At 38.9% G+C, this 23,607-nt stretch overlaps 1 protein-coding gene across 6 annotated transcripts in view; it reads right to left on the bottom strand.

Moving 5' to 3' along the window:
* KDM4C (lysine demethylase 4C) overlaps window positions 1–23,607 on the bottom strand; it is a 350,839-nt gene that overhangs the window by 235,137 nt on the left and 92,095 nt on the right. For all 6 annotated transcript variants that reach the window (XR_011379937.1, XM_051858176.2, XM_051858178.2 and 3 more), the window contains 2 exons: window positions 17,406–17,509; window positions 13,676–13,813 (listed from right to left, as the gene is read on the bottom strand). Coding sequence is in view for 5 of the 6 variants with exons in the window: in XM_051858176.2 (XP_051714136.1) it covers window positions 13,676–13,813; window positions 17,406–17,509 (242 nt within the window). In the remaining variant the exon portion in view is untranslated. The remainder of the gene's footprint in view (window positions 1–13,675; window positions 13,814–17,405; window positions 17,510–23,607) is intronic.

Below are 23,607 nucleotides of genomic sequence, written 5' to 3'. Positions count from 1 at the left end.
TTGTGAGGCATGAATTAAAGCTTTCTTTACAAATAAGAAATCGGCCATTTGCCCAAGGTTACACAACCACTACTACACATAGACCCAAATCCCAACATTTCTGGGACTGGGCTGGGTTTTTCTTTGTTGTTGCGTTGTTTACACTCAAAATAGTTAGAGACACTTTTACTAAGGAAGGAAGCATTACAGTAATAGAGCACTGAACATTTATATTTCTGACAAAGATATGAAAAATAAACATAGGTCTGCTTTCTCCAGGCTTTGACTCTAAGTAGAACTTGTTCATTTCTCTATTCTGGTGTCCAGACTTGGGCCTTGACCTGTTTCCACTTAGGACTGTAGGTTACAATTTCAGTGCTCCCTTGTTATTGTCAAGACACAAAGTCAGGTTTCCCATTGTTCTACTAAGAGCAAGTTGAGGGGCCGGTGCTGTGGCATAGTGGCGTAGTGGGCTAACCCTCTGTCAGTGGCGCGGGCAATCCCATATAGGTTCCGGTTCGAGTCCCGGCTACTCCTCTTATGATCCAGCTCTCTCTGCTGTGGCCTAGGAAAGCAGTAGAGCATGGCCCTGTGCCTGGGCCCCTACACCCGCATCGGAGACCCACAGGAAGGTGCTGGGTCCTGGCTTCTGATCGATTCAGCTCCAGCCTTTGCAGCAATTTAGAGAGAGAACCAGCAGATGGAAGACCTTTCTCTCTCTGTCTCTCACTCAGTCTGTATGTAACTCTACTCCTCATATAAATAAATAAAATCTTTAAAAATAAGATATTTTTTTAAAAAAGGATAAGTTGGTGGGGCCAGCACTGTGGCGTAGCAGGTTAAAGCCCTAGCCTGTAGCGACAGAATCCCATATGGTCACTGGTTCAAGTCCTGCCTGCTCCACTTCCAATCCAGATCCCTGATGATGTTCCTGAGGGGGCAGTCAAGGATGGCCCAAGCCCATGGGCCCCTGCACCCACATGGAAAACCAGGAGGAAGTTCCTGGCTCCTGGCTTCAGATCGGCTCAGCTCCAGCCATTGTGACCATTTGGGAAGTGAGCCCGCAGATGGAAGAATTCTCTGTCTACTTCTGTCTGCAACTATCTTTCAAATAAATAAAATAAATATTTTCTTTTAAAAATGTTATTTTCCTGTAAGCCCTACCAATCCTACCCATTTCCAAACTGACTCAGAATCACAGGAAAAGGAAAGAAAATTTGCCTTAGGCCAGACAGGCCCACCTCTGAGCCATAGTCAACTCCCCAAATTTAATTTCATTGATATTTCATAATGACTATAAGAAGCTATAATATCCATTTAATCACTCAGTTAAGAAAAGAAAAAATTCAATAATGGCTAAGAATTTTCATCCCTCCCCACTACACAATGCTTTCATGACACAGGGAAAAAAAGCTCAGAAAGCCATAGAGAGAGCACACAACAGAGATTTAGGACAAAGAATCTCCTTTTCCATAGTGTTGACAGATTTCACCATCTGTGTTGCTTCCCTTGAGTGATTCTGAAAACAATACTAGGCAGCCAGGTACCTCCACCAACTACCTAAGCGTGTTCTCAGTAAGTAGGTTATCGGAAATGTAATATGTAACTAGTATTAAAACTAAGCTTTGATATCACCAATGGAACAGAAGGCAAGAGGAGGTTATCTTCTCTAATATATATTTTTGAAGATTTTATTTATTTATTTGAGAGGTAGAGTTACAGAAAGTGAGTGGCAGAGACAGAAAGATCTTCCATCTGCTGGTTCACTCCCCGAATGGCAGCAACAGCCAGGACTGGATCAATCCGAAGCCAAAAGCCAGGTGTTTCTTCCAGGTCTCCCACATGGGTGCTGGGGTCCAACCACCTGGGACATCTCCTACTATTTTCCCAGGCCACGGCAGAGAACTGGATTGGAAGAGGAGCATCCAGGACTGGCACCCATCTGGGATACCGGTACAGCAGGTGGATGCTTAGTCTACCATGCCACAGCATTGGCCCCTTCCCTAAAATAATTTTTCAAGCCTTTTGCCAACAAATTACAAAATAATAATAATAGTAAAATATTCATGAGTATGTAAATATATATCAATCCTCAACCCACACCCCATAAAAATATTGATTGTTGTTATCAAAAAGATAATTCATTCATTTCTTCATTTTTTTTTTTAGTAACATGACATCATCAAGTTGAAACTCCTGTTACTAAGCCACTAAACATTGGCCATAACCATGTATGACAAATATGAAAATACCAACAAGAGACATAAAGCTACCAAAAAATTGCAATCAGCAAACGGCAATATCAGTAATATACATACTAATATTCTATACAGTTAAAGATACCACTTAGAAAAAAGGCAATATGATCAATACAAAAAGACAAAAGTGATAATTGTCAGAATTAACTGTATGCTATAACTTTCAAAAGCATCGACAACCTCATTAAGTACCCAATAAAAACTGACACACTTAGAATGTCACAGAATATGCAAGACACATAATCGTTTTGTATTTCTGGTTTCAAAAAGAGGCAAAACAAAGGAGTATTATGGCTGAGCAAAAGGGGTCAGCATTGTTGCTCAGTTGGTGAGGTCACTACTTGAGATGGTAGCATCCCTAACTGGAGCACAGGTTCAAATCTCAGTTGCTAGGAACTGTTGCTGGGAACACAGCAGAAGATAGCCCAAGTACTTTGGCTAGTGCCACACATACAGGAATCAAATATGGAGTTTCTGGATGCTAGTTAGCTTAAACTTAGCCAAACCTGTCTGTAAACAACCATTTGGGAAGGGAATCAACAAAAATTTCAAATAAATAAACAATTCTTTAAAGAAAAAATAGCATCCAACATAGTTTGTATAGGAAAAAATGTATACTAAATTAAAATAACAGGTATTACTAACAGAAAGAGAAAACTGGGCTTTTGACCCTTTATTATACCAGACACTTTTATAATCCATCTCTCACTCACTCACTCTCTCTCTAACTCTTTTTAAATCTTAAAAAAAAAAAAGAAACCTAATTGTACTCAGTGACCTTGATGACTCCCAGTAAAACTTTCTTGCCTAAAGAAGTACCTATAAAATGACCGAATAAAAAAATATTCTGACACAAAGGCATAGGATTTGAATCCTGAACAAAAAGGAAGAGTGCACTTTGTTTACGTACCTTATTAAAGAATTCCAATTCACTCATGATCCTTCCAATGAGAAAGGTAAGTCATTAGGTGGCTCCCATATTGGACAATTTTAATCTCACTTGAGAAATTTCCCCAATTCTTCCATTAACTTTCTATTGAAGTTATCATAATTTTTTCTGCCTTTTTTTTTTTAAGATTTATTCATTTATTTGAAAGGAAGAGTTACAGAGAGAGAAGGAGAGATATAGAGAAAGAGATCTTCCATTTGCTACTTCACTCCCCAAATGAATGTAATGGTCAGGGCAGGCAGAAAACAGGAGTCAGGGGCTGACTGAGTCTCCGACATGAGTGCAGAGGCCCAAGCACTTGGGCCACCTTCTGCTATTTTATCAGACACATTACCAGGAAGCAGAAGTGCAGCAGTGAGGATTTGACCCTACATCCATATGGGATGTTACACAACCCGCAATACCACAACATTGGCCCCAAAGTTACCATATTTTATCAAAACACCATATAGACTGTTTCAGTTACACATTATTAAATTCTATGTTTCTATATTATATACCAGGAAAATAAAGTATTTATTATCAAGATATCCAAACTTCTAGAAGATCAAACTGCTAGTAAGCAGCAGTGCAGATATTCAAACTTAATTTCTCTAGTAACAAATTATACTCTTTATACCTAGCTATGCCACATCCTACACTGAATTAAGTTTGAAACAGGAATCCTATTTTAACATCATAATATCAGCAAGGACAAGTGAATTTCTGAAAAAAATCAGTTTATTGATGGTAAAAAGAGAAATTACTTTGTTCAGTACCGGGTATTTTTTTTTTTTTGCAATGTTTGAAAACATTCCAAACTTACCATTCCTCTTTCTGCTATGAAATCATAGCCTTTGTCATCTGAGTTGATGTGAAAAGTGAAGAAAACTGATTCGTAGACCAGAAAGCTTTAAATTTGCAAAGAAATGTGCTTAAATTTGATACATCATATATTTATACATTAATTGAATTTAAGTTATCTGTTACAGAGCAGTTGGTGAATATTAGCTGAAATGTACAAAAGATATTATTGATGGGGAAACCGGAAAAGACAAGATTGCTATACTGCTATATCTGAACCTGGGTTCTAATGCTTCTAACTAAAATACCTCATGTGTGTCATTTAATTATTCAGGCAAATATTTATTGAACATCTGTTATATGGTAGGAAAAGAACATAGCACTAAACTAAAACTAACTTTTGAAAAAAATCACTATCTTTCCACTCTATTGTAAGAGAGACAAATAAAATGGATAAATTAGAGTGCTACATATAATATATCAGATAGTAATAAGAAAATTCAACTAAAGAGGGAGATAGAGATGAAGTGGAGAGGGAGAAGAAGTTGTTTCCAAATATTTTAAACAGAAACAGTATCTACCTACTTGAGCATTGAAGTTCAGCTTTGATAATCCAAGGATATTACTATAATTATATTACTCTATAAGAGATCATGCCTTTTATTTCATACTGCTTTTACGTAATTAAATGACAACAAAAGGAAGAAAAACTAGCAGCGTATTTTAAAAATTAAAAGGATTCCAAAAACCTTTCACCAAATCCACTCTATAGGAACAGAGTAGTGCATTCAAATCTTTAACATTCATTCTACTCTACTTTGATGGGTTAAGGCGCTGTCTGTAGTGCAGGTATCCCATATGGTACCAGTTCAACTCCGGCTGCTCCATTTCCAATCTGGCACCCTGCTAATGGCCTGGAAAAGCAGTGACAGATGGCCCAAGCACTAGGGGCCCTGCAACCTCATGGCTTCTGGCTCCTGGCTTCAGATCAGCCCAGCTCTAGCCATTACTGCCATTTGGGGCGTGAACCAGTGGAGGAAGACCTTTCTCTCTGTCTCTCCCTCTCTATCTATAACTCTACCTCTCAAATAAATAAATCTTTTTTTAAAGATTTTTCAAAGATATTTTAAAGATTTTTAAAAATCTTTTAAAAAAAGATTTATTTATTTACTTGAAAGAGTTACACAGAGAAAGAAGGAGAGGCAGAGAGAGAGCGAGAGAGGTTCCATCCGCTGGTTCACTCCCCAATTGGCCGCAATGGCTGGAGCTGTGCTGATCCTAACTAGGAGTCAGGAGCTTCTTCTGGGTATCCCACACAGGTGCAGGGGCCCAAGGACATAATGTAGCTACTGGCTTTAAGAATCTAGACCACACAGAAAAGTCATGTACAGAAAGACAAATACTAAAGGATCTCATAGGTAAAAATTCAAAACTTTGATTTGAAAGTCCAGAATGAAACAATGATTAACAGAGGCTGGAGATGGGGTAAAGGAGGTTATAGTGAGACTCTTCAATGGACACAATGTTACAGATAGAGAGAAATAAACCCAGGCTTCCTATTGCACAAAAGTGTGAATACAGTTAACAATGCATCTCAAAATTGCTAAAGGATAGGATAAAAGTTTAAGGTGATGGAATGGTAATTATAATGATTCAATCATTATGAGATATATGCCTAACTGGAAGCATCACATTGTATTCGATAAATATGTACAATTAAGAAACAATAGAAATATGTACAATAAGTAGAAATATGTACAATTAAGAAACAGTAGGCCAGTGGCCGCAGCTCACTAGGCTAATCCTCCGCCTTGCGGTGCCGGCACACCGGGTTCTAGTCCCAGTCGGGGCGCCGGATTCTGTCCCGGTTGCCCCTCTTCCAGGCCAGCTCTCTGCTGTGGCCAGGGAGTGCGTGGAGGATGGCCCAAGTCCGTGGGCCCTGCACCCCATGGGAGACCAGGAGAACTACCTGGCTCCTGCCATCGGATCAGCGTGGTGCGCCGGCCACAGTGTGCCAGCCGCGGTGGCCATTGGAGGGTGAACCAACGGCAAAGGAAGACCTTTCTCTCTGTCTCTCTCTCTCACTGTCTCTCACTCTGCCTATTAAAAAAGAAAAGGAAAAAAGAAAAAGAAACAGTAGGGGCTGGCTTGTTGGCATAGCAGGCTAAGCTTCCGCCTGCGGAACCAGCCTTGCATATCGGCGCCGGTTCATGTCCTGGCTGCTCTGTTTCTGACCCAGCTTTCTGCTTATGGCCTGGGAAAGCAGAAGATAGCCAAGTGCTTGGGCCTCTGCACCGATGTGAGAGATCCAGAAGTTCCTGGCTCCTGGCTTCAGATCACTTCAATTCTGGCTCTTGCAGCCATTTGGGGAGTGTAACAGCGGATGGAAGACCTTTCTCTCTGTCTCTCCCTCTCTCTGTCTGTAACTCTGCCTCTCAAATAAATAAATAAGAGCTTCAAAAAAAAAATGATCAAAATATACAATAATAAAAATTAGTTTAGTGGAAAGCATTCTGCTTAGCAGGTAGAGGACACATCCCCTATTACAGTGCCTGAGTTTAATTCTCAGCTACAACTCCTGACTCCAGCTTCCAGTTGAAGCAAACATTGGCAAGCAAATTAATTGGCAAATTATTTACAGTATGTTTTCCCTGATCTGTGGTAACTAATGGAGTATCTAAAATGTCATGTACAGGAATGAAATTGACATTTTTTGGCTCTCTCTCACTGTCCACTCTGCCTGAAAAAAAAGAAAAAGAAAGAAAGAAAGAAAGAAAGAAAGAAAGAAAGAAAGAAAGAAAGAAAGAAAGAAAGAAAGAAAGAAATAAATTGACATTTTCAGATTCAATGGTTATTTACAGCCCTGGTCTCTACTATTGAAGAATAGTGCTTTTTTATTTCCTTATACTATTTCTTGTACTGTAGGGTTAATCTTATAAATATAAAGGAAACTGAAAACAGACCTTTGTAAAAATTTACAGTGGGAATACAAGAGAGAGGAGGAAGACGGCTGGGAGTGCAAGCAGGAGAAGAATCATTATGTTCCTAAGTTTGTATATAGAAATGCATGAAGTTTGTACATTTTATATAAAAAAATTTTAAAAATTCATTATTGTCTTAAAAACAGAGAGCAAAGCAACTATTGGCTTTGTTATATTGTGCCATCAAATCAGAGAATCAGAAGCAGAAAGTAGAGGTAAAAAGAAAAAAATACAGTTTGAAATCTCTACATTATAAAGCTTATATTACATATGCCATACCAGCTACTTAAAATGGGAATGTCAGGAACTATCAAATGAACAATGTACAAAGAAGTCTACATTTTCTTTCCTTCACATGCTATAAAAATAGAGAAAAATCACTACACTAGTACTTTGTGATCAAAAACATTAAAATGCAACCTAAAAATTCACCATGAAAATGACCCTTGGTGCCCCAAATTAAGTTTTTTTTTGAAAGAATGCTACCTGATTTAAGGAAAAATTAATTTTATTAAAAGATTGAAAGAGGAAAAATAGAAAGAACCCATATCACATCCCTTACATATTTAAAATTCCTCTCAAATTAAACATAAATTAATTTCAAAATTCCATCATCTCTTTTTAAACTTGTTCAAATGTATGAGGATTCAAATGTCAGAATGTTTTAAAATTAGATAGCGAAGTAATGCTCCTACAGTTTGCAAGAGAATATCTACAGTTCTGTGGTACCACTTTTTAACTTTATGATGTATCATGTCAATTTATCACTTAAGGTAAAACTAATGCAAAACAAAAGGTATCATTTTGGTGTCACCAAATATTACCTTTCCTAGCAAGAAGATAAAATTAGCTATCCTGCTGGGTAAGTCTCACACTACATACACTGTAATAAATACACTGCTTCTGATGGTGTAGACTAGATATGACTGTCCCCAAGACAAGGATTCTTTTTCACTCAAGAAAATCAGTACAGTAAATAACTTTTCTTCCCTTCAAGACAATCACAGTGCTTGAGGCTGCTTCAACACAAAAACAAAATATCTTCACAAATGTCTCCAAACAGTCAAGCTGAAAATCTAAGCCAAAGTTTCATTTAACAGCCTGTCAGTTTTTTGATGTGAAGCTAATGAATGCAGTGGCAAACAAATCCATCAAACCTAACATCAAAACAACTGCACTCCATCCCACCAAACGGAAAAATGAAATACAACCTGCGGGCCAGCTCTTTGATCCACCGGAGCCAGGAAGCAGACCTGTGAGGGCTACTGCAGCAACTGCACAGAAGGAATAGCGGGCTCCATCTCACCAGAGAAGAAAGAATGCTCCAGAAATGGAAAACAGTCACCTCAAATATGCACAGTTGTCACACTTCAAAAGTCAATCTATCTGTTACATATTTTTACATCTTTAACAGGAAAAAAAAAAAATACTTCATTCTAGATTACTCTGATGTTAAAAGCTATAAAGATCCCTAAAATAAATGACTAAATGGTGTGTTTCACTAACACTACAGCTTTGCAAATGGAGGTCTATTAAATACTTCTTTGTTCTGTATGATGACTACCTGAAGATAAAGAAAATATATCTTTCTTCTCTATGCAACTGCGGGACAAAATGGCTGTTGTAGGAGACGAACTCACCAAGGACTCACAAACCTGAACCCACCCCTGGTCAGCATAAACTTGAAACATTACTCTCAATTTTATTCTGTGAAAATCTTCCCTCTGCTGAAATGGGAAAACATACACAACCATCACCATGAAGGTGGGTTGTTCTTCCTAAACACAAAGTCCTTTTGTTCAGGAGCATCTCACTATGGATTTGAATAGAGTTTGCAAGTCAAAACAAAAAAGAACTTAATGATCCTAAGTGAAGAAAAAAAAAAAATAAACAAGGATTGCTTAATATGCAGACATTTTTAGAAGCATGGATAATCAAAGACATATGCTATCAGGCTAAAATAAATCCTCCCCTACCCCGTGCCCAGCTCTGCCTAATTTTCCAACATCTTTGTTAATTATACACCAAAAGTCTATGTGAGAGATGACATAATTCAGATGGATATTGTGAAAAAGGACCATATGAATTGTAGGATTAAAATGGAGGAAATATAGCCTTAGACAAAGAAATAACGACAATAAACAATAATTTAGTTGAGAATATGAAACCTCCAAGATGTTTCAGAAATTTAGAATTCAGAATTAGGCTGCACACAAAGAATGGAATGCCATCTCTAATCAATTGCAGCTAGAGCAGGGAAGGTTTCTTGTACAAATATTACATATCAATAGATCATTAATGGATGAAAACCCTTTCTGGTTCTACTCCAGGGACATCCCCATAAGTCAACCAGCCAAGGAAAAAAGAAGTAGTTCTTGAACAGAACTTTACCAATTTCAACTCTACCCACTCTTCAGTGCTCTTGGACCAGGTTTTCCCCAGGTGAAGAATTCAAAGAAATGCAAATAGTTCACAGCACATGGCCATTGAAAAGGTCTGGGCCAGCACCGCAGCTCACTAGGCTAAACCTCCACCTTGCGGCGCCAGCACACGGGGTTCTAGTCCCGGTCGGGGCGCCGGATTCTGTCCAGGTTGCCCCTCTTCCAGGCCAGCTCTCTGCTGTGGCCAGGGAGTGCAGTGGAGGATGGCCCAAGTACGTGGGCCCTGCACCCCATGGGAGACCAGGATAAGTACCTGGCTCCCGCCATCGGATCAGCGAGGTGCGCTGGCCGCAGTGCGCCAGCAATGGTGGCCATTGGAGGGTGAACCAACGGCAAAGGAAGACCTTTCTCTCTCTCTCTCTCTCACTGTCCACTCTGCCTGTCAAAAAAAAAAAAAAAAAAAAAAAGAAAAGAAAAGAAAAGAAAAGAAAAGGTCTCAACTGATAAAAATCCTGCTGGTTTATATTCAAAGATATACCTATCTGAAAACATAGTTATCTTTTGAAAACCTAGCTATTTTTAAAATAAAAAATACTCTTTTGCAACATCTCTTTTCTGCATTAACAATTTTAAAATACTGGTTCATCATATATGAAATTATATATATTTCATACTGTATGTATGGATGAATTACAAGTATGCATATAGAATGTGTGCAGACTCTATACTATATGCCATATTAATCAGTCAATGCTGCTCCACAATCAATTACTTTATCAGAGGTTTTTACACATTTAAATCAGTCCTAAGGGACAGGTAAAGCAGGTAGCATTCCTCTCTGACACAACTATAAACAAGCATCAGCAATTCTACAGTGACGTTTTTTAGTGACCATTTAGTATAAACTGAAGTAGGCTAGAGCAGGCACTGTGGTACAGCGAATTAAGCCAATTCTTAGGACTTCCACAGCCCATATCAGAATGCACTGGATGAGGACTCATCTTATAGTTCTTAACCAGCTTCCTGCTAAGGCACACCCAGAGAGGCAGTTGGTGATGGTCCAAGTACTTGGGTCCCTGCCACCCACCTGAGAGACTCAAATGGAATTCCTGGCTCCTGATTTTGGCCTGGGTGATGAGTGTCTGTGTGTGTGTGTCATTTGACCTTTCAAATCAATCAATTAATCAATCAATAACTTTTAAAATTTTTGAAAATAAGGCAGGGGCCAGCAATTTGGCATAGAAGGTAAAGCTGCTGCCTACAGAGCTGGCATCACATATAGGTGTCAGTTTGAACCTTGGCTGCTCCACTTCCGATCCAGGTCTCCGCTACAGTCTAGGAAAGCAGTAGAAGATGGCCCAAGTGCTTGGGGCCCTGCAACTGTGTGGGAGACCCAGAAGAAGCTCCTGGCTCCCGGCTCTGCATTGGAACAGCTCTAGCCGTTGCGGCCATTTAAGGAATGAATCAGCAGATGGAAGACCTCTCTCTCTTTCTCACTGCCTCTCTGTAACTGCTTTCCAAATAAATAAATAAATATTTAAAAAAAAGAAAAAGACAAAGAATTAAAATTAAAATAACAAAGAACATCCTCAAACCTGAATTCATAATTTTTTTTTTTATTTGACAGATAAGAGTTAGACAGTGAGAGAGAGAGAGACAGAGAGAAAGGTCTTCCTTCCATTGGTTCACCGCCCAAATGGCTGCTACGGCCAGAGCTAGGCCTATCTGAAGCCAGGAGCCAGGTGCTTCTCCTGGTCCCCAATGCGGGTGCAAGGGCCCAAACACTTGGACCATCCTACACTGCCCTCCCAGGCCACAGCAGAGAGCTGGACTGGAAGAGGAGCAACCAAGACTAGAAAGCAGCACCCATATGGGATGCTGGCGCCGCTAACCAAGTGAGCCATGGCACCGGCCCCAGCTCAATTCATAATTAATCTGCTATACATTACAATGGTCCACAGCAAAAGACATAAACTGGTGCCTAATGCACTAATTTTCCAAGGATTAAAAATAATATGCACATATACAAAATACAATAAATTGGTAAGGCTATATAAGGAATTAGACTTTTATTTAAAATTATCTGTCAGGGACAGCATTGTGGATAAGCCCAGCCTGTGATACCAGCACATCACACTAGAGTTCAAGTCCTAGCTGCTCCACTTCTCTCCAAGGCAACCATGCCTTGGAAAGCACTGGATGATGCTCCATGGAATTGGGCGCTTGGTACCCACATGGGAGACCAAGATGGGAGTTTTCTGGATCCTGGCTTCACCCTGCGACAGCCTGGACCATTGCAGTTATTTGTGGAGTGAACTAGCAGATGAAAAATCTCTTTCTGTCGCTTCCTCCCTCTGTCACTCTGCATTTCAAATAAGAGGATGTTTTTATGTAACTGATAAAACATCAAAAATATGGAAGACAATGTCCTCACACTATGATGTGAGATAATTTATGAAAGGACTAGTCAAGAAAACATTAATGTGAAGATATAAATTAAGAAAATTTAGGGTGTCTAAATGAAAAATCAAAAAATTGAAACAAACAGTATCTGTTACAAGTTCAGTTTCCTATTCACATACAGAATAACTAAAATTGATTACAAGACTCAAATTGGATTTCTTATATATCACCATATCAATGGTTTAATTGGTACTTTCTGTAGTAGACAGGTACTTCCCCATAACCTACCACAAATGACATCCTCATCCTAATCCCAGAAATCTGTGAATATACTATTTTACATGACATTAGAGTTTGTATATTGCATGATATAAAGTGGAGATAACAACATAAGGACTGTAACAAGGATCCTAGGAGCAAAGTCTTGTAGTTGGCTGGTAGCAACAAAACAGGATCTTAGTCCTAAAACAGAAATTAAGGGAATTCAGTGAACTGAAATGAGGGAGGAATTAGGTTCTTTTCCCAGTCTACAGTAAGGAATGCAGCTCCGCAAACACCTTGACAATTGACCTGTGATACAAGCAGCAGCCTACAGCCTACAGTACTATAAGATAATAAATGAACATTGCTTTAAAACACTAAATTTGTGATAATTTGTTATAAGAGCAATAGAAAACTTATATACTCAGAGAAGTACCACCTGGCCAAAACAAAAAGAGATATGCAGACAAAACTGAAAATACTACTACATACAATTAGGACAATTTTTAATAACTGGAGTAAACTGAATATTTCTGTCAAGTAAAATACCCAGAACCAAACAAAAAAATTCATACTCCTCACTAAGAATGAATGAACACAGTTAATTGAACATTTTCTACTTTGCTGATACCAACATTTTAACCAGTATGAGGTATTTCTAACGTAGATATGAAGAATAAATGACATTCCTAATGTGAACTAGTCAGCAAGAGCAGAAAAGATAACCCTCAGATCCTTGTGCCCTGCACCAGTGTACCACGCCTTAACCTGAGAGGCTCTGTCCATTCAGACCCCACTGCTTGCCTCTCTTTCAGAGGCACTGTCCACTTTCCCTCCAGAACTGTGCAAATACAGCTTCAAGACTCACATTATTTTAATTTTTCCCAGAGGTTGAAAGGTCCCATATATGTCAGCACCATGAACTCATTCTCAAGTCTGTAGGACATACATATCTTAATGCACCTCTGTCTTAAGACTCCGAAAAAGAAGTAAACCTAATAGAAAGCACCACCATTTCAAAGATGATGTTTTCCTTTTAAGGTCACAGGGAAAAAGTAATTAAACTGAATAGAAGTTGTTTCTTGTGAATAAAAAACACACCATATGCTAACTAAATTAAATATAGTGGGCAAGAGATGCAAAATTTTATACCACGTTTAACATGAAACATATTTTTGTTATATTACTATACTTTCAGGAAACCCATTTGTGCAATAAGGGCATTACTAATCATTTCTTCTTACCATTATCACTCAACTTCTTGTTAAAATGTTATCAGACACTTCCTTCTGAAAAGGGTCATTTTCTAAGAGAGGAACTAAACTCCAACAAGCAGAGATTCCAGTCTACCAACAAGAAAGATTCAAGAACTATGTGGATTCACAAGAAACTCTTGCAAAAAATTCAGCTGCTGGCCTTGAGAGAAAGCAAATATCCATTGTACAAAATTACCTATCAAGGTTAAAGTGCTCCACATTAATCTAAAAACAGAAAAATGTAGTTATAAGTGGTAATGTAGCCCATTTAAAATGAATGCATGCAGTATGAAATGAACTGCTGTAGTGAGAGTCACACACATTGTTAATGGAGAATTCAATGCTGCACATGATCTTAGATTTTTGCACTATAATAATAAGAATACATATTTAATTTATGCTTTATTTTTGAGATATAACTTACCAATTTAGCAACCTTCCCATAGTCAATCCATCTGACAGTAGCAAAATTTGTAGATTCTGCACAGTTGAAGCCATGATTAAAACCAGCATGGTAGCCATAAGGGAAAGTGATCATAAATTCTCCTGCCTCCTGGGTGATCTGCACAGTGGAAAACACACAATATTTTTCAGTAATAAGACTTCCCAGATTGTGAATACAATTAAAATAAACTTGTTGTCAAATAAAGAAAAAAATGCCACAGTATCATTGCAAGACCAATGTAAAATAGGTTCCCTCAGATTCTTTATTAAAGCCTGTAATTGTCTATTTTCAGGAAATTTTTTTAGAAGATTCTTCTAAGCGGAGGTGACATTCTGTCACTTCACTCACTCAATCCACAATCAAAGGTATTACATCTTATTTCTAAAAAGTCCTCAGGTTCTTCCAATTCATTTGTTTATATTAGCTATGACTGTGAAGTTTTGCATTTGAGTACTTTAATGATTCACATTTCTATGATCAAAATAAAAAAATGTTTTTGAAATTAGAGAAACATGCTGAACAGGTTATGAATTCTTGTTGGTTAAAAAGTATCAACAAATTATTCTTCCATGATACTTAGAAAACACTCAATTAACTGTATTCCATTTAACAGGAAACTTCTATTCAAAGAATTATTCATATGTATATGAATGAATATATTTTAAATACAATTAAGATAACTTGCAAAAACAAGTCTGGCAACATAAGAAATATGTTTTTTTCCTATTTCTTAGACATAAGGTCATATTTTTCTATAGTCACCAAAACAACAAAATATATATCATGAGTTACAGGGAATGCTAAAATTTGGCAACACATTCGGATCTCTATGAAACCCCAATAGAAGTTCTGCTGAAATGAGCAGCAGCTCAGCTGTCACTCAGCAGACAAATATGGGCTTGCCAAGGCTCAACACGGTTCTACTTCCATTGTGCAGAGCCACATGAAGATACAAACCAATTCTCTCTCCTTTCCTGGAGTCACTGAATTTCGCTAATTAGATACTTCTTCCTCATACCATGTAATAAAACAAAACCACTCAACTGTTTCTACCACTATACAGGCACTATCGGAATAAGGAAACTAATGACACTTCTCCACTGAATCCTACCTACAAAGTTTGTGTACCCTACTAAGAAAATCTTGCTCTTGCCATGTTGAAAAAGAGTACCTGGCCAGCATTGTGGTCTAATAGGCTGGCATCCTATATGGGTGCTGGTTTGAGTCCCAGCTGCTCCACTTCCAATCCAGCTCCCTGCTTTTACCCTGGGAAAGCAGAAGCAGGTGGCCCAAGTGCTTGGATCCCTGCAACCACGTGGGAGACCCAGAAGAAACATGGCTCCCGTCCTCAGATCAGCCCAGGTTTGGCCATTGCAGCCTTTTGGGGAGTGAACCAACAGATGAAGATCTCTCTCTCTCCCTCTCTCTCTCTCTCTCTGCCAAACACTGCCTTTCAAATAGATAAATAAATCTTAAAGGGGGGAGGGCAGGGAGAAAGATAGAATACTGTGTATTTTAGGGTTCAGCCATTTCTAGAAACAGGTATTCCCAGTTAGGGAAAATATAGGGCAAACTAAGTGCCATTATGGTGATAAACTGCTAAGAAACTATAGAGTACGGTACATCTACTTAATTAGAAAACACAAACAACCATTACATATATCATAGCATGAAAGAAACTGCAAAGTGTACACAATCTAAAAGCAGACATTAGCTGTTACACAGAGGTTCCATATGTATCTGAATACGTGCAAATACACTGCAAGAATAGAAAATGTATTCCAACTGAGAAATGATTACCTAAAGTGAGAGTGTTGAGGAGGAAGAGTGTTACTATGTTACATACCATGCAGCATCCTTTATGTAGATTACCTCTTTGCATCCACACAATAACTCTATTACATAGTCACAAATATAATACTCATTTTGAGTATAAAGAGACTAAGACTCAAAACAACTGTCATGGAAGCAGGAATGAATTCAGGAGGTTTAATTCCATAGCCTGTGAGATCACACACTCACTACAATATCATCATCAAAGAGGAACCTGACATTACAGTACTTCTCTGCACTCTGGGTCAAGATGGAAAAAAGAAGTGGCAGTATTTCACAAAAGAAGTGCTATTGTCAGTTGGCTAAGTCACTGGTTTTTCACCAAAACAGGACTTAAACTCAACCTGACACTTTCCACGGAAGCCAGGAAATGTTCATGCACAAAGACGAGACGAGAACCTAATGCATCTGAGTGATCTCCCACACAGCACAGGAGAGCTGCAGCCCAGAAACAGAGAGGGCACCTGCCTCCTTCTCCCCCAGATGCTGGAAAAGAGCTCTAAGCTCTAAACCTTTATTCTGAGGGAAATGAAGCACCTTCTTTGCTTTACATAGCCTCCCTCTCTGAAGACCAGCACCAAACCTATTGCCAACACCTAACACTAGCACTAAACCCAAGGAAGAGTTCCTTCTGTCTTTGAGGACAGTTCAATCCTTCTCTTCTGCTTTCTAATATCCTAACTGAAGTAAAAGTGTCTGTCTAATGAAACTTGTATGAACCACTTTATCTTTATTCACAAAAGCCAGGCACCCAGAGGTGTCTGATCTGAGACAAACTCCCACAGAGGCAGTGGCCCCTCACTGGAGACTGCATCTGACCTCTGTTCTCCATACTCGTAGATACTGCTCACCTGTACATGGGCACACTAGCTTTCATAGGCAAAAGTATGTGAATAAGCCAGTGGAGAGAGCAGGTAAGCCTCATCCACAACTGCTGCATGGAGACTGGGAGGAGCTGGAAACATCTCAGCTTGAAGAGTGATTCTTGGCACTTGGAAAAAATTCAACTTTCAATTTACACACACATTCCCCCAAAACAAGGCCACATTAAGGGTCTAAGATTAAGAAGAAGAAAAGATACAGTCACAAGGGAAAAGTTTCTGTGATGGAAAACAATAAGGATGATGGGAAGGAAAGTTGAGTAACATGTAGAGGAGAAAGAGGGGCTAATTTTTATGGTTTCTGGAAGCAACTAAGTATTTAATCCTCCTGAAACTAATAGAGAGTTTTTATTTATCCAGTCAAAAGCTTTTTTTTCAATTTAGTTTCTTCTCAAATTCAAATTCTGTAATAATTCTGACCCCAAACCACCCATGGATACAAAGAATTTAGGTTCTGGTATCTACTGAGTTTTACAGATCTTGATCTTCAGAAACACTCCACAGAGCAATATCTGGTTTTTAAATCATCAGGCAATTTTATCCATTATGAAATCTCAATTGCATTATGTCTTAATGTGTTTAGAAGCAACATAGTGCTGCAATAATCATCAATTCTACCCAGGCCAACTGCTAATAATGTCTCTGAATTTTTTTAAAAAAGATCCCCTATACATAAATTAGGTAGCTGATATAAAATCTTTATAACAAAGGACTACATCTTAGTTTGTAGAATGTGCATGTGTACTATTTTCAGAATTACTATAAGTGAACTATAATACCATGAAACCTCTTAAAAATATATCCTGAAATAAAAACCACTTCAAATTAGAATTTAGAAAAATAAATGATACTATAAAACATGAATTTGAATTTCTCTACCCATGACCTAACAATGCTAATAGAAGTCAAAGATGCATTAGCTTATGTTAAATTCACCTTAAATACAATCATACACACACAAAAAATCAATGTGTGAAAGCGTAATTCTAATATACCTTGTCAAAGGGAATGCCATATTTCTTTAATACTGAAGGAGAAATCAGTGTCATCTTGTGGCGAAGAAATGCATCACACCCTTGAGAGCTACTTGGGAAAAAACCTAAATAGAAACAATAAATACAAGCAGCATTGTGTCAATTAAGTTAAAATTTCAGGCAGCTGTTTTTACGTTAAAGTTCTAGAGTGCTTATAACACTTGGTGCAAGATGAACAAATGGCAAAAATCTTCATACAAAGCATTATTCACAGCCAGAATTCCTAAAAATTAAAGGATATATATTCTTATCATCAAAGACTGATCATCTTTACAAAAAGATTTACCAAGAATTAAGTTTGCACATACAAAGTTACTAACTCTGAGAATCAACTGCATTTTCAAAAACACTGGGATTCAGCATAACAAATATCTGCTAAACAAACAAAGTGACAGAAAGAGAAAGAGTAAAAGATCATCCATCCTCTGATTCACTCTCCAAACGTCCACAAAGCCAGGTGCCCAGAACTCCATCCAAATTTGGGTGGTAAGTACTATAGCAGGTGTATTACCAGAGAGCTGGATCAGAAGCACAGCAACCAGGAGGGACACAAACTGGTAATCAGATATATGATGCCAGCATGGCAGTCCATGGCTTTACCCGCTCCACCATAAGGTTGACCCCTAAACATGCATTTTAATAGAAGAATCTCTCATTTTAACCTCCTAGAAAGGATCATTTCAGAAGCACTATTCCCAATGCCTGATACAAATACACACAGAGCAGTTAACTGCCTGTCTTTGTCTTTCAAATCAGTTTAAAATATACTGCTACTAATTTCCTGAGTCAACTTCCTGGCTAACATCCACCAAATGGTTGGAAACACCCTCACCAATCTGTATAGGAATGGGTTTTGAGGACGCTTTTAAATGAGGAAGCTAAACATGAAGCAACCCTTCATTCGACAGTACATTATGCACCAAGACACAGTTTTCTTCATCACTGTCTCAGGCAGACTCTTATTAACTCAGTGATGCAACCTAAAGGAAAATGAAAATGAATATGCCTGATGGCCTGCTAGTCCCTCCCACAGAGGGAAAACAGCCATGCAGAAGGGAGTAGGAAAGCAACAAGGCAAGGGGAGAAGAAAGAGAAACATGGAGGAGAGCCACAGAGACAGGACACAGAAGGGAGAGCGAAGGGCTAGAAAACACAGATGACACACATGAATAGTGTATGATAAATCCCAGGGTTGTGTCTCTCCCCATGACCCAAACAAAGGTAAAATGGCTGGAAATATGACTAATATAATTCTATGGTTCACTATGTACAACTAAATCAAGACTGTGATCAATCTGATGAAAGAAATCACCAGCACTCATCAACTAATCAGAAATAATATTAGTCACATAGAAGAGAAGCATTTTGCAGGAATATCGTTTAATAAATAAGCCTTTATTGATGTCACCACAGGCATAATGGGGCATGTAAAGCCATAGTTCATGAAAGGAAACAAATCTAAAAGCCAGGAGAGAGTCAGTGGAATATAAGGCAGCACTGGCAAAAAGTACATTCTGCCTAAGCATCTACATATATATTTAAAGGGCATGCAGGGTTGGAGGGATACAGAAAAATATGTGCCTACAGAAATACTATTATAAGAGTAGCAATAAAATGTACAGTTCCATACTATATTAACGACCTTTTTATGGTTAATACTCAAAATACATAAATATGAAGTAAGAGACTACTGAATGGAGAAAATGTACCACACAAACGAATTGCCAAGTTTACAGAATAAAATGTCTAAGTCCTACACACAGAATAAGACACATCTGCATGTCAAAAACTCATAGAAACATTTTAATAACACAATTCAAATGGATCTATCAAACTTTTCAAATCTGTAACTTTGTGTAGAACTAAATGAATTAAGGTTTAAATTAAAATCAATGAAGAAAGCAGAGTCTATTTAATTTTATTTTGATATGGATTTATAATCAGAACCTGAACAATGTGGTGGCTGGTCATAAGTTAATTTAAATTGGAAAAACCACTCAAGGAAGATAATTTGCAATATATTAAGCTTTTCATATTAGCTCAGAATTTATATTTATAAAATGGTATCAATTATATTTTTGGAAAACACCTCATAACACAAATGATGTATAAAACATTTGTCTTAAAATGAACTTTACTTCAAAATATCTGACTGGCAAGCCATTCATACTCACTTTTCCCAACATATTTTATTCAGAATACAAGCTGTGGGGAGCAAACCGGACTAGACTGAGTTACTGGAATTAAGACTTATTCTATGCATCTGCTCTCCCACAATATGGCGCTGGGAGAGAAGTAAACAGCTTCCGCACAGCTGCCTCCAGTTCAACCAATAAACTGTAGGACTTGCTACTGATTGGAGGAGAGCAGCGTACTCGGCGTGTGGGCAGCTGAGTTGGGATTGGCAGAGGAGGACTATAAAGGAGGAGAGAGACGGCATGCACCAGGAACATCTATGGGGAACATCTAAGGGAACCTGTGCAGCCCCCGAGAAGAGCCAGCCGGCGGTGTGCCGCTCCCCTGCGGAAGTGGGGAATGTGGCCAGGGGGAACTGCCCTTCCACGGAGGTGGAAGGGATAGTAGCCAACCCGGGAAGAACCAGCAGCAAACCCGGGGAGGGCCGAGCAGACGAAAGAACAGCGCAGGGTCCTGTGTCGTTCCTCCACGAAGAGGGGGAGCGACATAATGGTGCCGTGACTCGGATATGAAGCCTAGGCAGGGTTTAGTGTCGTTCCTCCATGAAGAGGGGGAGCGACAACAAGCAAGCCAATATAACTAGAATACTACTCACTATAAAAATTACGGTATTTTTAAAGACTTAGAACTGTTTGAGCTAAATAAAATTAGTGTCTTTCATGATAAAATAATCAACTTTGAAGTTACTTATATAGGAAACTTAAGAAAATAAAGCAGCATAGAAAAGATAACATTAAGACAAATAGAATTTTCAGTAAGAGACAATGAAGCATGGTTCAAAACTTTTGCAAGCAAGTTCATTTTGTATTTCAAATCAATTTTCAGTATTTACTTTCTTGAGGTCCTTTTTTAAAATGATTTATTTAAAAGAAATCATCTCTATAGGGAAGATTTTGTTTGTCAGTTGATATGCTGCTTGGTGAGCCCACATACCATGTCAGGGTGCCTGGGTTTGATACCTAGCTCCATTCTTGTTCCAGTTTTTCTGCTAAGGCACACCCTGGGAGGCTGTAGGTGATCATTCAAGTAATTGGGGTCTTTGCCACCCATGTGGGAGACTCAGATTGAGTTCTTGACTCTTACTTTCCACATGGTCCAGCCTTGGTGTTTAGAACATTTGAGGAGTGAAGAAGAAGATAGAAGAGCCTTCCCCTCCCCGCCACTCGCAATGCCTCTCAAAAAATAAAATAAACTTCAATTTATTTTTTAAAAAGAAGTCATCTCTAAAATTTGGCATATTTTAATAAACATTCCATAAGATTTGCCAGTTCACTAAATCATACATACCAATGAGATAGCCACTCTTTCACAATCTTGAGCAACAAGAAATTCTTGTAGGGGCTGGCCCTGTGGTGTAGTAGGTAAAGCTGCTGGCTGCAGTGCCAGCATCCCATATGGGTGCCAATTCAAATCCCAGCTGTTCCACTTCCCATCCAGCTCCCCGCTAATGCACCTGGAAAAGCAGCAGAGGATGGCCCAAGTCCTTGGACCCCAGCACCCATGTTGGAGACCCAGAAGAAGCTCCTAGCTCCTGGCTTCATTCCTGGGATCATTCAGTAAGCAAACCAGCAGATGGAAGATCTCTTTCTCTCTCCCTCTTTCTCCCTGTCTGCCAACCTCTGCTTAACTATAACTCTGCCTTTCAAATAAATAAATAAATTTTCTTAAAAAAAAAAGAAATTCTAATGAAGAAAAACACTGACCCCTAAATCATCTTGCTGTGCCATTGGCTTTAATACCCCACATGCCCTAGCAACTGGCCTTGGCACCCACTATAGAAAAGCCCTCCCCCTGCTGAATAACATTGGGGCAAGTCAAGAGTAGGGGTCCTCAAGCTGAGCTGCTTGAGGTTTTCGTTTTCTTGAGGATTTTGTGAATGCTTTTCATGAATAAAAATCATAATTACATGATGAAGAACCCCTGTGTACACCTAGACAAGGTTCAATGGAACTGAATGACATGAGGATCACCATGAAAAGACAAATGCGCTCAGGTCTCACTGCTGTGAGGATTCCAGAAAGACTGACCTCATAAAAGTAGAGAATAGAGTGTTGCTTCCCAAATACTGAGATGGGGAGGGGAGAGGGAGAAAGAAGCTCAATGTGTACACAGTTTTACATGCACAGTAGGGGTAGGCTCTGAGATCTCTGGCACAGCAGGATTTGTAATAACTGATACTGATGTGTACTGAAACAGAGATAAGAGGGCCCATATCCAGGGTCCTCCTGCATTGTCAGTGGAGATCAACAAGACCACGAGAGCCATGAACTCTAACATCATAGTGTGCACTCAGGTGTGGACTCAAACAGCTACAAAATGGAGCCTGGCAGGAAGACCATGCTGCATGTGCCTTGCATGCCTAGTCTGAGGCCGTGGTTCAGGAGAGAACAATAGTGGGCCAAGTACCTAGGGCTTCTCCCTGAGGTATTCAGGTCATCAGAACACCTGGAAGCACCCTGGTCTTCCATAGCCACCTGTGCAAAGCAGGCATTAGTTAAAAGGAAGGTTGGATGCCTCATACTGAGGGAACGGCCCTTTGGGGCCCATCTGGAGAAGCTGTGGAAATGGGTTCTTCCCTCAACCCTGTTCATCTTCACTTACATGTATCTAGAAGGGGAGGTGGTTCTTAGTTAATGAGTCTTTCAAATCTGATGGGAAAAAGGATGCTCCTCTAGGATGGAACAAAGCTCTTTGGCTATTCTGCATCCTCAAGTACAGAATTGCGGTGGAACATGCTTCAGCTTGAGCAAGTAGTCATTTCATACCCGCATTGCCGCTAAAACTGAGAGTGGGAGAAGTCCTTCCTAGATTGTCTATGACTGAAAGAGCCGCTTATTAGAATTTTGTGGAAATATAGTTTATTTTTCCAAATTACTCTTTCAATTTTTTCAACTACAAATTAGAAATACCACTTTTTAAAGCTTTTATTTAATGAATGCAATTTTCATAGGCACAACTTTAGGAATATAATGGTTTTCCCCCCAAACCCACCCTCCAACCCCCACTCCTATTCCATCTCCCATCACATTCTTCATTAAGATTCATTTTTAATTAAATTTACATAAAGAAGATTAACTCTATACCAAGTATAAATTTCAACAGTTTGCACACACACGCACACAAACACACACAATGTAAAAAGTACTGTTTTGCAGTTAATTCTCATAATACAACTCATTAAGGACAGTGGTCCTACATAAGAGTAAGTGCACTGTGACTCCTGTTGTTAATTTAACAATTAACACTCTTATTTATGATGTTAGTGGTCATCCAGGCTCTTGCCATGAGCTGCGAAGACTATGGAAGCCTTTTGTGACCACAAACTCTGTCAGTATTTAGACAAGGCCATAAGCAAAGTGGAAATTCTCTCCTCCCTTCAAAAAACAGTACATCATTCTTTGATGGCCCCTTTTTTCCACTGGCATCTCATTCACAGAGCTCCTTCATGTAGGATATTTTCTGTCACAGTGTCTTGGCTTTCCATGCCTGAATTGCTTTCATGGGCTTTTCAGCCTTATCCAAATGCCTTAAGGTCTGATTCTGAGGTCAGAGTGTTACTTAAAGTGATTGTCATTCTATGAGTCTGCTGTGTGGACTGCTTCCCATATAGAACATTCCCTACTTTTTAATTCTATTATTATTATTTCTTAGTAAGCTCACTGGTCAATTATAGCAACCCTGTTGCTCTCATATGACTAACAAATAAACATGGCTGTTACTATTAAATCACCCAAACACTTTTTGGAAAAAATTTAAAATCAAGGTTAATGATTTTTTTTTCTTTATTCATTTGAAAGTCAGAGTTACAGACAGAGAACTTCCATCTGCTGGTTCACTCTCCACATGGCCACAATGGCCAAGGCTGAGCCAGTGCATAGCCAGGAGATTTTCTGGGTTTCCCACGTGCATGTCAGGGGCCCCAACCACTTACACCATCTTCTCCTGCTTTCCGAGGCCACTAACAAGG

The sequence above is a fragment of the Oryctolagus cuniculus genome, chromosome 1 (genome assembly GCF_964237555.1).
Source record: "Oryctolagus cuniculus chromosome 1, mOryCun1.1, whole genome shotgun sequence".
Classification (NCBI taxonomy): Eukaryota; Metazoa; Chordata; class Mammalia; order Lagomorpha; family Leporidae; genus Oryctolagus; species Oryctolagus cuniculus.
Note: the sequence above shows the minus strand (reverse complement) of the source record. Positions and strands in the feature narration are given on the sequence as shown.